This window comes from Argiope bruennichi, chromosome 2 (assembly GCF_947563725.1).
Source record: "Argiope bruennichi chromosome 2, qqArgBrue1.1, whole genome shotgun sequence".
Taxonomy (NCBI): Eukaryota; Metazoa; Arthropoda; class Arachnida; order Araneae; family Araneidae; genus Argiope; species Argiope bruennichi.
In genome coordinates this window covers 87597171-87613682 of record NC_079152.1, presented here as the reverse complement: position 1 = coordinate 87613682, position 16512 = coordinate 87597171, and the positions used below count along the sequence as shown (strand labels likewise).

General features: G+C 30.3%; 1 protein-coding gene across 8 annotated transcripts in view; it reads right to left on the bottom strand.

Moving 5' to 3' along the window:
• The window catches only part of LOC129991361 (plexin-B-like), a 454065-nt gene that overhangs the window by 43075 nt on the left and 394478 nt on the right, over nt 1-16512 (bottom strand). For 6 of the 8 annotated variants that reach the window (XM_056098226.1, XM_056098227.1, XM_056098225.1 and 3 more), the window contains 10 exons: nt 10976-11098; nt 10637-10737; nt 7956-8097; nt 6041-6200; nt 5825-5921; nt 3248-3356; nt 3009-3143; nt 874-966; nt 591-675; nt 286-458 (listed from right to left, as the gene is read on the bottom strand). In XM_056098226.1, the coding sequence (XP_055954201.1) occupies nt 286-458; nt 591-675; nt 874-966; nt 3009-3143; nt 3248-3356; nt 5825-5921; nt 6041-6200; nt 7956-8097; nt 10637-10737; nt 10976-11098 (1218 nt within the window). The remainder of the gene's footprint in view (nt 1-285; nt 459-590; nt 676-873; nt 967-3008; nt 3144-3247; nt 3357-5824; nt 5922-6040; nt 6201-7955; nt 8098-10636; nt 10738-10975; nt 11099-16512) is intronic. The other 2 variants (XM_056098229.1, XM_056098232.1) reach the window with 1 other exon arrangement.

Sequence of the window (16512 nt, the reverse complement as noted above, 5' to 3'; positions counted from 1 at the left end):
ACCAGGGAATTAATAACAATCAATAACATAGGTGAATCCTGTCATTAGTGATTGATTGTTAAAATATTAGCAAATATTAATATTATATGTTTATTTTAATAAATATTTTTAGAAAAAGCAAAAAAAGAAAAAAAAAAAAAAAAAAAGGGAGTCACGATTTATAATTTTATATTCCTTAATCGAGTTTTCGATTATCCAAAGTGATTTCAATTCCCAATAAGCTTAGATATGAATTATTTCAGTGCATAAAGAAATGAATTAAAATAATCTTTTTAAATAACTTACCCAATCAATTCTGGGAGGAGGGCATGTCGTTGCCACAGGGTCTAGACAAGCATCTCCATACTTGCACGATCCATCGCACCAAGCACATTGATATTTTCTGTCTCGAGTTAAACACAATGAGCAGTCCGCAGTACCACCATGACTTCCCAGCAATGGACATTTATACAGGGTCACTAAAAATGATGAAAAATATACTGGAAACTTACGAAAGGAAAATTAAAATTTTGGATGTAGATAAGATATGCACATATTCGTCTATTAATTAACCTTTTTTAAAATTTAGATTAATTAAATTTTACAATTACCATTGGTTTTATCAATGTAAGTATCATCATTCCAAAGGACCGTCAACGATGCCGTCACTTTTCCAACTTCGGCATGATATGTATACTTGAAAAAGAGAAAGGTAGAATTGTGAAACGAAACATAATAGTGAAACATATAGATGTAATATATAATGAAACATATAATTGAAATAAATAATATGAAATATAAGTGGAAATTTTTTAACTTAATTTTATACATATATTATTCATAACAAAATGGCAGTAAAAGATGCACCAGTGCAAGCATTAAAATAAAACTTACTGCGGTTTCAGAGCAGATGATTTTGTTATTTTTAGCAATAGCTAGAACTCTCTCCTTTGCTCCTTCAATTTCGATAACGCACTGAAAATTCTCCTGTGATATAATAAAAATATTTTATTAAATGTATATATTTTTCAAAAAAACTGTCATCATAAAATTTAAATATTTTTCATTGTGAGATGGTTTTTGAAGCTAAGGATTTATATTTCAGGAACAGTGTCATCATTAAATCTAAATCACTCACACTAATACATTTAAAAATCGAATCGAATGCTCCTTTTAAATCGGAAAAATACAGATTATTGCTATAACACTAATAATACTATTAAACTTTAAATTCAGACACAAAGTTTATAGAAATATGCTACTTTTCACTTCTTTTATAAGTAATGAAATTTCAGTTCGTATTAGTTCCTGAATTTTATCGCTTTATCATCTGATTTTGATACATAAATGTTGAGCAAAATAAAAAAAAAAATCATGTGCAGTTTGGGTTTAATTACATAATTCGGCTATTGTTGATAAAAAAAATACTGAATTTTCATTTAGTCCATTTTTTTTAGGAGCGGTTCAGAAATTTATTATTTATAAATCAAGTATCTAATGAGATCTCTATTACATCACTATTGGAAATGGAATCCCATGGAATGCAAACAATTCCAAGATGCATTTTTAAAGAAGTAACAATAAACATATCACAATTATTTTTATATTTGTAGCGATACGTACAATGGTGTTACTTTAATACAGTATATATAAGCAACATATTAAGAGGTCGCAAAAAGAAAATGAAATAATATACAATATTCATTTTAATGACATTTATGTTTCTGAGATGCTAGGAATGCTGTCCTTAAGTGATCGATAATAATCTGAATCAGATTTTAAACTAGATTGAGATAGTCAAAATATTTGAAGTAAAGCAGACAATTCAATTCTAATATTATAATTATAAATTTATGAAGATTTAATTGTTTTACCCCACAGGTTTCTTTTTTAAAACGCACAACTGGTTAAAAAAAAAAACACCAAATAAGTTTTGCGAATAAGTTTTATTTGATTAAAATATTAAAATGATTAATATATAAAAATGAAACTAACCGCCTTCAGTAATCAGCTAGCACATCCATTATAATTATAGTTTTAACTTAATTAAATCAATCAGATTTAAAACTCGTAATCTGTTTAAATACTGTAATTTATTCAATAGATATTTTACAACTTTCTTGAGACACCATGCTGTGTAAAGAGTATGTACTAAAATATTGTTTTGAACTTCAATAATAAACATGGATGATTTTGAAAGATTAATTATGTTTGTAAAGTTAGAAAATAAATTAGTGGAATCTATATAATTGTTGAGGCTGGCGAACTCAATCAGAGGTTTATTTTGCGAACATGGGTGATGGGAAGAAGGGGGAGATGGTTACTGTTAATGTATATAAAGGTTAGAATAAATAAAACAAAAAACGGCGAAATCGGTTCAGTGGTTGAAGAAAGGTTAGTTCTTCGATTTTCACTATAATTTTAAATACATAGATAAATTCTATCTATTATTCTAATTAGAATATTTCTTTTTAAAAAAATTATTTATTAGAAAATTTCTTTTTTTTAGAATATTTTTTTTTAAAACAATAATTTCTTCTTTAAAATATTTTTTTTAAAATTATTTCTTCTTTAAAATATTTCTTTTAAAATAATTCTTAAAAAAATTTATTTTTTAAAAAATATTTTCTTTTAAAAAGAATTTAAGCATTTTTTTAAAAAAGATATTTCCTTTTAAAAAATTTATTTTTTAAAAAAGATATTTCCTTTTAAAAAAATTTATTTTTTAACAAAAATATTTCTTTTTAAAAAGAATTTAAACATTTTTTTAAAAAAGATATTTCCTTTTAAAAAAATTTATTTTTTAAAAAAAATATTTCCTTTTAAAAGGAATTTAAACATTTTTTTTAAAAAAGATATTTCTTTTTAAAAGGAATTTAAACATTTTTTTTAAAATAAATATTTTTTTTTAAATAATTAAAACATTTTTTTTAAATTCATTAACAATAAAGGAACATCTATTGCAATCAAATTGATATAATTATCACAAGTATAAAAAAAGAATGTATACTTCCAGAACGATTACGCACACTTACCACGACGCTCGGCAAATTGCGAACTTCTATAGTGATTTCTTTTGGCATTCCACTGGGAAGTAATATTTCTTCTTCTAGTTTGAAACTAGGACAGTGTTGTCGACCTTTGATGAGTGAGTTCTGAGGATTCTGAAATTTTTTTTTTTACAAGAATAAGAGCCACGAAGAAACAATATACAAATTGGCAACCAAATGTTTTTAGAAGTTGTACTTAATGTTGAAAAGGAACATACATTTTCACCGGAGATGACAGTGCGAGAACAGGTGGTGACATTATGGGTACATTTATTCTCATGAGGACACCAACTGCAAGCCCAAGAACTGGTAACGCAAGATGTGCAACTGAATGAAAGAGGAAAAAATACAATAAATAATAATCTAAAGTTATTCTATACTCTAACAAAAATGGCATAAAAAACGTGACACTACACAATAAAATCTATTTTTAAAACCTGACAAGAATGATCCTGAAAAGCGATGTAGAATGTATTTTCAAAATTTTTTGAAAAGACCATGAAATATAAGGGGTGAGAGTTGGAAAGAATTTTTTATCTAGATAAAATAAGAGCGGATTTCTTATATGTCGAGCGGTAACAACAAACCATTCCTGATAGTGATAAAGCACGATGATTTTACAGAATATTTCTGGAATTAAATGTTACACACATTAGAAATTTTTTGTTGTTCTTAAATCGTAATACCCTTTAATGATAAGTGAGAAGAATTATTAATTCAATGAATTAAAATATTTAATACTAAAAATAACTGCTTTCACAATTTTTAATATAATTATTTACTAAAACGATAGTCAATAATTAATATATTCATATCATTAAAAAAAAATACTTCTTTTGAAAATATAAATAAATAATAATCCTTTTTTTTTTTTTTTGTCTATGTGACTATTTTAAGTCACATTTTGCGCAGTGGCTGCTGAGGATAAAGACCCCTGAGCACCCGAGGGCAGAAGTCTGACTTCTAGCTCAAAGCTGAAGCTAGCACACACACACTCGCTAGCACAACCCCTTTTAACATGGGGGGCTCATTCACGCACCTCACAGAGAGAACACAAGGAAGAGAACAACCATGTCCGAACGAGGATTCGAACCCGGAACGCCTAGATCACGGGGAAGACACGCTACCCCTAGGCCATGACATCAGCAATAATAATCCTATTGATTCATATATTACATTCCAAGTAATGTAAAATTGCTCTCTGAAAAATAAACAATTTTTTTTTTTTTTTAAATTTTGTATTATGATTTCTATTTGAATCGCTTATTCTTAGTAGAAGAATTTCCTTAATGTTGAATATTGAAAATGGAAGTTTTCAAAGCAGCAATTTCCCACACTGATGATAATATCAAGAGTAAAACAGCAAGCCTGAAAAAGTCATTCGACTTTGTTACTACACAGTTCCGCGTATTTTATGAATTTAAGACTACGGTTTGTAGTCGCACATAAGCCTCTTTCTGTTTTAATGCAGTTGCTGTCCTTTCCTCCGCTGTCATCAAAACAAGGACAGAATTTATATCGCGGAGTTTTTGGAGTCCGAAATACATAGCTGACTCTTACAGTCCTAAAACTGGAGAAGGCTTTACGATGAACGGAAGTCATGAAAAAGATCGGAAATCTCTGTAGTGAAATGCCCAAGTGAAATGCTCCCGTCTTTGATGGTAAAAGGGAGCAGGCCAGGAATCGGAAAAAAAGGAGTAAAAAAGGTTACTGTTCAAAGCACGGTGGGTAGCCACTTACAGAGTTTTCTTATAAAACTTCGGGAATATGGGAGAGGCTTAAATGCGGTAAGAAATAAAGTCACGTTCATCATAAACTTTGGTTCATTCGGTAGTATTTCTGATTTTATTGAAAGTGCTGGTCCTCAAGCGTGATGGGATCAATGTTTAATTGATTTTCCATAGAGAAAATTTGACATCAATAAAATAAATAGGCTATTGATAACTAATACTATTAACTATTGGAAATGGAAATTGTCTAGTTCTGAAATAATATATGAAGTTCTTCAGAATGGATTTTGATTTCAAATCATAATCTGAGGACAAAAAATTGCAATTAATGAGAAAATACCACATCAAAGTCAAGAAATATGGCCAACATTTATCTTTGGTGGAATCGGTCGCAAATATTCGACGCTTCGTTTTGTAATACTCATTCTGAAATAATATACGAGGTTCTTCAGAGTGGATTTTTATTTTCAAATCTTAATCAGATGACGAAGAATTTCCATTAATAAAGAAAATACTACACCAGAGGCAAGAAATACGATCAATATTTATCTTCAATAGAATCGGTAGCAAATTTTCGACGCTTCGGTTTTGTAACACTAGCTTATCATGACCTACTTATGGATGTAAATAACTGGAGGGGACAGTTTATCGATTAATAACAGAGGAAATTTTCATCGCTGTAATGCCACTTTAATTAGATCTGCTCATTTGTTTAATGATAGAACAAGTATGAAAAATTAGGCTGGGGCAGATATCGTATAATTTTAAACGATGAACTGATGAAGAGAATAATCCCAATAATTTTGAATCCCAAAACCACCACCAATTTCCCAAGTTTGAATATTACACGGAAAAAGAAAATATAAAGCACAGATCTGTTAAATGAATCGTATTTCTAGATTGTTATTTTTAGATCCTGAAGCTCAGATTCTTCCAATCAACAAGTTACAGCGCTTCAGTATCAAATGGAAATGAATGAGAGAGATAAAAATAAGCCTAAAACTACACGCAATTTAAATATTTATAAATATGTAAATGAGGATTCTGAAAATTTTATATACTTACGTCTTATGAACGGTACAGTCATAGAAAGCAAATAATCTATTTAGGAAATCCTTGTTTGTTTCACTGGACCTCACAGCTAAATCCACGGATACATGATCTAAAACAGTGTCATCATGGTTAATTTTTACAACTCACTTTTAATTCGCAAACATTCAATTTTTAAATTAAAATTATGTCAGTATTCATTGATGTGTACTTAATAGAAATATGAAGTACCTTTTCCTTTGGGGATGGGTGGTCTTTCGGCTAGGACGGGTGCAAGGCAAGCAAGCCCTTGGTCGGTGACTTTTGCCTGGACGGGGGTGCTGCTACCGAAGACGCACATGTAGTGGGCACCATATGGCAACTGTGGCAGTTGATTGATAACTAATTCCACCTTAAAGCAAAAACATTTCGTAAACTTATCTGTTGGACGGATTACTTAATCAGTTAACTATTTCGACCTCTTCGGAAAACGCGTATCTAAATTATGTCGCAAAAATGTAACGATGACGAGTATACTCGTCAAACACAGAGTATGTGAAATATATAAGTATGTTGTAATGAAATGACTTTTATTTTTCATTTCAATAATCACATTTATTTATTTATATAAACTAACATACATTTTTTTTTGCATATGAACGAAAATTTTTTAAAAACACATAAAAAATTAATTTATTATTTTAATTTGCTGTTAGAGAATGGTAATTGAACAAAGCATGGAACAAAAGGATCCTTATACCGATTTTTATTATTAGGCGGCCACGTATTGAATAATCTAAAACAATTTATGATTGCTTGGTTGCTTCTGGGATAACTAATACAATACAGAGATTCTTTTAAAAAAACAATTCATATTATATACGAAGTTTTTTGATAATAATAATTAATAATCTTTTATTTGTTCCTTTGACTTCGACTTGGCCTTAAAATATTTTAAACATCTTAAAATTTAGGAATATGTTTGAGTTTTTACTAAAATTGTAATTCAAACTGCAAATTATCACTACTTATTACTCCTGACGAATAAACTCGTCATAAAGCAAAATGTTGTACTTTTCCATGACGTGTATACTCGTAAAAAACAGTTAACTGGTTAATAAAATTTAAAAAAAACAGCATATTAATTAATTAATTATTAAAAATATAGTAGTAACTGAAAAAGTTATCAGCGAGTTGAATGATATTTCAAACAAATTAGTAATTAATTTTATTAATCTTGAAAATTTAGTCAATATAGGTAATACCATCACAATCACAAGTAACAGCGCATTTCATAAAAGTGCACATAAGATGAGCAAGGACAGCATGTTTTTTCCCCAAGTGTTAAGAATTGCATTGGATTGATCACGTGAATGAGAATTGACTTCACAGAAAAAATGGCCATTTCAACTATAAGAACCTGCCAGATATTTAGTTTTCTGTTTGAGTCACAAATTTAACAAAATACTTCTGGAGATGAGTTTTAATGAAAACGACATTTTATTCCTTTTTTCTTAAAAGATAGCATTAAGATTGTTATCAATGATATTTTATTTGTGTTTTAATTTTGCATAAAGTATGATCAGGAATTCAGTGACAAAAGTTGCTTTTAGAAAGTTAAAATAAAGTGCAGAAAAAGTCGAAACATTCCGTTTGCTGTTTTGCGAGACTTTATAATAAAGTTTTGCAAAACAGCAACATCAAAATTAAAATGCTCAAACTTAAAACGAGTGAACTTCAAACAGAAGAAAATTAAAGACATTAAAATGGCTACAGTAAACTTTAGTTTACTCTCTTCGCAACATTTATTTGCGTAAAAAAAAAAAGTTGCACTTAAAGTAAACTGTCCGACTTAGCAACCAAAGAGAGAATACTTAATCAACAAACAGATTCGTCAAAACATTCCGGTCTATTATAAAAATATAAATTAAAACAGAAAAGTGGAATTTCGGCTACATTTTCGAGTTTCAACAAACAAATAAATTGCTCGCTCGTAATATAAAATTCAAACTTCAAACAGCGTTTTCTCAAAACAAATTCTTAAAGTGATAGTAATTCTGACTTGCTTAGCAAAATTCTTGATTTTTAACATAATGGGATTTTGGGACTTTGTCATTGTATGAAAAAAAAAAAAAAAACCTAATTAAAGGGTATTATAGATACTTACTACGGATAGGCTGTTTCGAGGCAGATGTTCAGGTCGGATTGCTTGGAAATCAATGCATTGCTGAGTGTTGAGGGATAACCATCGTGGACTGCTGGAATCTGTCGTCAACGTCGCATTTTGGCAAGCTGCTTTTACAGTACATCTATAATACAAAGTGAATAAATATTAAAAGGTATTGAAAAAATAAGTAATGATATTTTTTGAAAGCACATAATCGATTATAAATATAAATGAAATGATAATTATGTTTTTATTGAATTTTTCCTACGACTAGAATCAGGAATTTATGGATCATCAGGAAATTATGGATACCATCCTCAATGCGATTTCGCGTATGTCAATCTTGGGTTGGAAAAACGTTAGCGATTCAAGAAAGTGCTCAATACAAAACGAATAGAGCTAGCCACTTTAATTTGAAATATTGCATTGATGTTTTACTAATAAATATTTTGAATTTTATTCCTCTTCGTTTATTTTTAATTTCTTATTGTTAGTTAATAACTTGGACTTTTGAAAAAAAAGTCCCCAAAAGAAGATTGAAAAGACTATTGCGTAACCTATTTGATAAAGCTACTAATAATTGATATTTTTTTCTACGAAGTATTTAGCTATGTTCTCTTCAATAATTAATTTTCAATACTAATTTCTGTTATTATTATTAAACAAACATTGCTTAGAAAAGAAATGGTGATAAATTTTTTCGAAACATAAATATGCAGAAAGTTAGATATACAATAAAGGATTATGACTATACAGGATTTTTTCTAACTTATTTAACTTTTAAATATCGATATAATTGTAAAACAAACAAACAAAAACTTTGATTGGTTCGACCTTAAATTAAAGAGCTAACTTTTTAATTTCGAGAAAAAAATGCGCTTGCTTTAGTTTTGGTAATATTGTATTTGTAATATTACTTTATCAACAATTTAAATTATGGCCTTAATAAAATAATCACGCACTTTATTTTCCAGACTACTTGTAATAATACTGGGAAAACATTTGCATCTCTTTTTTTAATGAATAAATTTCCACTCCATTATTTTGATAAAATCTTACTTAGGATTTTCAATACCTTTTTCAAAACAAAAATAAAAAGTACATATCTACGACTCACCCAACAGATTTACGGCAAAAGAAATCTGTTGCAACAGATATTACCTTTAAGCAAACCATGAGTGAGTTCCTATTCTATTGCACCGGTTGCCCCCGAGGATTCCATATAATCATCCAACAAGGGTTTTCTTTTTCTTAAAACACTAAGTTCGAAGTTTACAATAAATGGGAGCAGAATTCTCTTGTCTTCGGCAGCAGGAATTCAGAAAAGGTAGTATCGATCAATAACCTTTTTAAGAAGCTTCGATGATAACGGCGGATAAAGAAATGCATTAAAGTCATGTCTTCGCGAGACAAAGTCAGCAGAGAAGTTTAAGGCGCCCAGATAGGGCTAATGCGTTTCCTTTTAATAACGACATCTTTCTCAATTGACGCGTCTCCTGGGCGGAGGGGCAGAGATTGCTAAAAGCTTCTCAACAAATACGCAAAAGACCGTCAAAGATGTGAAGTGTTATGTGTAGCATTTCTCCGGGCAGCTTTCCTAGAGGGCTTTTATATGCACTTTGTTGCTTGTTCAGTTGATATTTAAAAAAAAACAAGAAGCTGTTCCGACTAAGTTCGGAATTAACCTTTTAGTGTGATTAACCACTCTTCCCCTCTCCCTACATGTGGAACATTAAAAATAACTTTTAATGTGATGCATTTGAATATTAACAAGCGCTTCAACGGCACTTTCCCTGAGCGATTTCGTCAAATTCTTAATTAAATGTCACAAAACAGGCCGAAGAATTTCGGATAGAATAAAGAAAATATATGGAGTGGCTGCGGGAAACTAGGATGTACTGAATCGATTTTGGAGGGCATTATTTGTCAAAGCTTTGATGACATAAAACATGACTCGATATTACAGATTTTTTAAAATTAAAAACTAATAAAAATGTTACTTCTCGACGACTTAATGTCAAACAGTAATTAAAAAATGCTTTTTAAGCTAATTTAAATATCAAATAATTTGTAACTCAACTTATATTAATTGTTAGATTCAGTTATACAAACAATATAATAAATATACCAACGATTTAGTATTACAATGTCCATTTAAGTCAACGTCAAAAAGAAATTGTAAATAATGTTTTTTTTTTAATGTTAAGTTCATGAACGTTATCATTAAAATAAGAAAGTTAAGCATTTTATGGATCACCAATGGAAAAACTGAACAATCTATTTTAATTTTAAAAATTTCTCAATAACTTGTACCTTCAACAGCAAATATTCATAAAGACAGAGCAATCCGGAAAAAGTAAACCATGATGCAGTACTGTATCTGCTTTGGAACAACAAATTGCTTACGTTTTTGTCTTTAATTATTTTTAGAGACAAATCTCATATTTATCATTTATTACATTTCAAGCATTTAAATAACATTTTCTGTTCCAAAAACATTGTTTCTCCTCTATGTCCTTTTATACAAAGTCTGAGCAATCTAAACATTTCATCCTTCTTACAGGAGTTAGAGAGAAAGTTTGAATTCCACATTTAGACAATATCATAAATATTAAATAATCTATGACTTTTAAATATACATTAAGAAATTGACATATTAGTAAGTCTGACTGACAACATACCTTTTTTCTAAAGAACACCATCCACAGTACGGATTCCTTGCTCGTAAACATTGGTCGCAGGCTTCATATTTATTACATTCTTCTATCCGAACTTTGCTAATCTATTTATAATAAAGATCATTACTCACCAACAAATGAAAAATAAAAGTAATTAACATTCTGACAAGTTAGGAAATTTTTAATTATTTTATATTGATATATAAAGGAAAGATAAATTATTAATAACTGGCATACATTTATTTTAACAAGCTTTAAAAAATAATAATATGAAAGGGATAAAATAATAATCATGTGTTTCCGTTTCTGAAACTTTAAATATTTAATAAAATTTCCATTTACTTTATATGGAGAGGCAGCGTAGATGTGTGTTTCTGTTGGATCTAAGTGCATATCAGGGAGAATAGGATTGCCCTCGTCTACGACAACCTCCTCAAATTCTTCTGCCTCATCTCCAATAAGAACCTACAAGGTAAGTAAGATTATGAGGAACGAATGCATCTTTTAAATAAAACATCATTATATTAAATGTGTGGTAAAAATATCACAGCATATGAATAACATTTATTTATTTAACCCTCACAGCCTTCACCTATCTATCTACCCAATATAGTGTATAGGGCATTAAAGTCGGCTGGGAAGATTCATAAACCATAAATGTTTATAATGCTGTAATTTTATTACAGCATTATAAAGAATTTTTTACAGCATCATGAAACTAAAACATGCAACATGCATACCAGCATGAACAGAAATTTTTAAAAATACTGACACAAGTTTAATATTTAAAATAAAAAAATCAATATAGAATATTAATGTAAAAATAATTACATAGAAAAATAATAGAAAATAATAATTTATTTAAAAAATTAACAAATTGTATGCAAAAAGAACAAGGGAAAGATATATTGATCTAACACACACTCCGAAATCCTAGAATTAACAACATCCCTTGAAAAGTTTTGAAAACCAAAGCACAGAAGAGCTTTAATGGAACCTTCCAATCTAACTAAATAAATAACATATACAGAAATGTATTTTAATACAATTAATATTCAAAAAATGTACAGCCCGGAACCCCACAGATAGCGTATGATATTCCACAATATTCGTATCATCGTACAATATCATATAATATTGTATAATATCGGACAATGTAGCACAATATATTTCAGCATGTCACCTGTAATGCAGGTCTCATATGCCTGTGTTCAGGAATCCAATCCTACTAAGTCAGTGGATTTATAGGATACCAAGAGTTATTAGCTCTCCTGTCGTATCATTATGAGGTACGCTAAAGATCCCCTGAGTTCAAGACTTGGTAAATCAAATTCATAGCAACGATTTTGAATACGTAGCTCATCCATTCTGATAGATAAACGGTGTATCAAAATTAAACAATGAATATCACGAATGAGAGTGCCAACAAATGAAGTTATTAATTTGGAGAAATATAGTATTTTGCGAATGATTTTAGAGAAAGTTCTTTGTTATAATAGCGATCAATTAGTTCATTTGCAGCAAAACATGTTAATTATTAACACCGAAATTTATTATCTTTTTTACTACATGAGGCAAAGTTTTGAAACGATTGCTTTTCAAAATAGCAAGCGAAAATTATGGGATTGCAATAAAATTTGTATATAAATGTCTTAAAAGATCTAATAAATTTATAACATCTCAGTGATAATAGTTTTTGTAGTTTTTTTTAAAAAAATTTCATTTAATTTCCTTAAATTTGATTGGACGAATTTAACGCTTTCGGCTGCCTGATATACGGGTTATCTATTTAGCTAGAGACCCTGTCTTTTCTATCTCTTAACTATTGTAGAGAAGGAATTATCTAATTTGATAGATGGTTTGGAGCAATTACATATTATCTATGGCCTACAGGCGTGTAATGCGGTAGTCCATGTATTAAAAGAAATATATATTAGTTTTGTATATTCGTTGTATAGCATACTATAACTGAATTAAATATATAAAATATTTAGTCCAGGAATTCAGCTAACCGAAATAATAGGACCAGTTTTTTTTATTCAAGTAAAAAGTAATAAATACAATTTTCAAATCTAAATAAAATATAATTCCTTCAGCTTTAGAGATTCACTTTCCAATAATGGAATCGATACATCAGCAAGTTTATATTTTTTAAAGCAGAAGCGCTCTAAATAAAACATACTTTTTTTTGTCCCATTATTAGAAAAATGTTTTCTAAACATTCTATTACGATGAAGCATTAATACAGTATTTACAAGTCCTATATTATGTATATATATATATGCGAGTTATAAAAATAGCGCGATATCAATGGCTCACTTTTAGATAGTTGTTCGCATTGCCTTTTTTAGTTAAATACCTTTCCCTGATTTAAAATATATCTCCTTGAAAAAAAAACTGTCTTTTATACTATGTGAGAATCTGAAATGTTCGTAAACCTCAATTACAGCATTAAGCGGACAGCATCGGTTTCCAGAGCGTGCAGAAACTCCGCCTTCTAACGCCAATGAAACAAATGTCGATCCTTTGCAAATAACGGTAGACCATCAACTTTCTTTTCTGTCTGAAAGATTGTCAAGTAAAAATCTGTCAGAAAGCTGCCAAGGAGGGCTCTCTCTGCTAAAGGAGAAATGGAAGGTAGATATGGGGAAAAAAAGAGAGAGAGAGAGAGAGAAAGAGAGAGAAAGTGTACGTGCGATAGACGGCGTCGCGTAAAACGTTGGCTGTCGCTTCAAAACCATCAAATCGACAGCAATTGTAGGGATGAAAGTTGTCCGGTCACGTGTGACCTGCTCTCGTGCGCGTTATCGGGAGTGACAAGAAAAAGGAGAGACAGCTCATTAGGATGGCTCATCACAGGATTCGATGCGAGGGTAACGGAAGGTACCTTTTTCAGGTGTCCATCAAAGTGTCGCTCAAAGTCAACGACCACGGCTTTTAGGAGAGACGACAGGAAAAAGTACAAGGGGGAAAAATGTGGTCACTGTAAAAATAAAAGGTCAAGATCATTCAAGAGATGGGAATAGGATATTCAAAAGCTGATTGGTTCGAAACTACATGGTAGGTGATAGAATTCTAAAAACTCCCCCTTTGAATAGGAATTTATACATACTAGTCAGTTTAAAATATTTACAACATAGATCTTGCTTTCTACTAATAAAACTAGATTCGACAAACTGATGTTATAATTTCTTATTGCAATTTTAATGAGAAAACATTCTCTTATTTAATCAGTTTATTTCGAATTATAATTTATAATTTAATAAAAAAAATCGTAAAATGTTGTTTTTATTAATACAACCCCATGAATAAATTTGGAAATCTGCGGTGGAAACCAATTTATCATATTTATGATTCCTGGGAAAATATTACTTGGGATGAAATTATAGGTATATCATTATAGAATAATATCAATCCTACGAATTTTTTTAATTAACCTTTCAATGATTTTAAATAAAATTACAAATGGAAATATTGTGAAAATACTGTTTTCTTCCAGTAACATAGAAATTTGAGAAGCCATGCTTTTAAGATCAGGCAAATTTCTAACATAAAGACTTGAGAAAGAAATTTCATATAATATATAAATTTCTAAAACAAAAACACTTTCCTACTTTCGTAAATTGAAAGAAATCACTTCTAGCGGAATTAATATGACGTAATTTTTGCAATGCAAGATATGTCGTCATTCCGAAATAATAATTTCATCACTGCTTACTGGGATTTTCTATCAGTTAATGTTATTGTTAAAGATCGCCTACAAACATTATTTTTACCGAATATCTAATGCTAACCGAGATTTAAAACATATAATTCTGAAAGAAGTGGGAGGAAAGAAGGCACAACTGAGGTATACAGATAAATAAGAAAGAGCTAGGTAACTCAAAATTTACCGAATTTCAGCGATAAAACACAAAGTTCACCTAGCAAAGCCTTTTTCTGAGAGATAAACCAGAATTCCTTCATTGTTATAACAACAAAAGTCTTTCACTTCAATGAATACCGCAAACACAAAGATTTCAGACTAGGAAGATAGGAATGAATACACGGGCTTCCCAGGTAATGACTTCCATTAATTTCTTTCTTTCTAACCATAATAAAACGCCCCCAAAAGATGCCGGACATTAAGTACTTTTCCCAAAACGCTTGAACAAGAAAGTCAGCAGAATGCCTACCACATGTGCTGCTCCGGCATTAAAACATGCACTCTTTTGCGGCGGGTAACAAGATCGTTCAAAAATAGTCGTGGCAAAAACGCGCGACAGTATAAACTATCACGCTAACAAGGCACAGTTAGTTCTTTTCAGAGAGGAAGGAAGAAGCCTGAACCAATAAAAAGAGGAAGGAAAGCGCGACCAGTGCTTTATGGTACGCCCTCCCCAAGCGATGGTCGGAGGAGGAAAAAAATGGTTTTTACGAGCGAGAATTTTTACGAGGCCTTCGGCCCAGGAACTTAACGAGCTCGACTCCCGGTACTAAAACGATATCCAGAGACTGTCATCGAGAGATTGTGCGTCCACCCCCTTCGCAACGACAATAGTGATGCTTGAATGGAAAAAGGGAAAGTGCCCAAACTTCGCACCACAGAATGAAGGTCTGCCGATCCTTCACTTACCTGACTCGTGCCAAGAGTCGATCTTAAGAGTCTAATATTTTACCTTCGCTGACCTCACAAACTTCAGTGAATACAATATTAAAGATAGCTAGAAATTAATTAATTATTTTTTTCTTTTTGGAACTATTTTATTTCTATATAACTTTTTAATTTGAATAGCTGAATCTTAGCTTAAATTCATGTTAACTTCACCTACTAAGTTCACTACTTTGCATATGTTTCCAGCAACATCTCAAATTTTCATTGTCACACAAAGCCCAGGCAATATTCTCAGACGCAGTTGAAGGTCCCAGCCAGGAGCTGCATTATACCAATATCACTATGATGATGATACTTATGAATTACATAAGCAATTTGCTTATGATATACGATGTATAATTTGGAACACAAAACTTGATACTTAGAAGACTTTACACAAATGAATAAGCAGGCTAATTAAATGTTCCAATAGAGGCTTACAATAAAGTATGATGGTTGGAATTCGGCATTATACAGGAAAAGAAATTATAATGGCAGAGGAAGGGGATAGAAAGGAAGTTAATTCACTTAACCCTCAGGAAAGCCAACGAAATAGCCCCCCCCCCCCTGCTTTCAGGGTATTAAATGGCCTTACGGGAATACATTACAGCTGGAATGAAAGTAGAGGGAAAATTGAAAGAGTGGAAACGAAGCAAGATGAATAAAATTTACATGAAAGTTTCAGAAAATTTAAAACAGTTTGCAACAGTTTCGTAAGATGAGAACAAATCAGTTTAAATAATTGCAAAGTCTGTAGAATTTTACAAAAATAAAAACTGGGAAAGGGGTGAAGGACATATAAACGAGTATCAAACTTCGGGAGCGAGCGGAAACAAACTCCACTGTTTTTATTTTATTTTTTTCACACTTTTTTCTAATCAGTTGTTTAAGGGAGGAGAACGCTACGCCATGGATATAATTTTTTTTTTCATTAAGCAAATGATCAGTTAATTTTTTAAATACATAAATAATTAATTTTATTTACATAATTATTATATATCTTTCTTAAAATTTAGCAACACTAAAAAAGGAATGTTTTGTGTATAGGTCTTAAAAAAATTTCTGAGGTGATGTTTCAAAAAATAAATAATAAATAAATAAAATCAATCGTTTTAGTTTGTATTCTGAGTTCTATATAAAACCATTAACTAACAGATGAGATGAAAATATATACTTGATATGAATGCATTTCAATTCGATATTTAAGCTTAACGATTGAAAATTCAGTCTTATAATTTAAGACGCT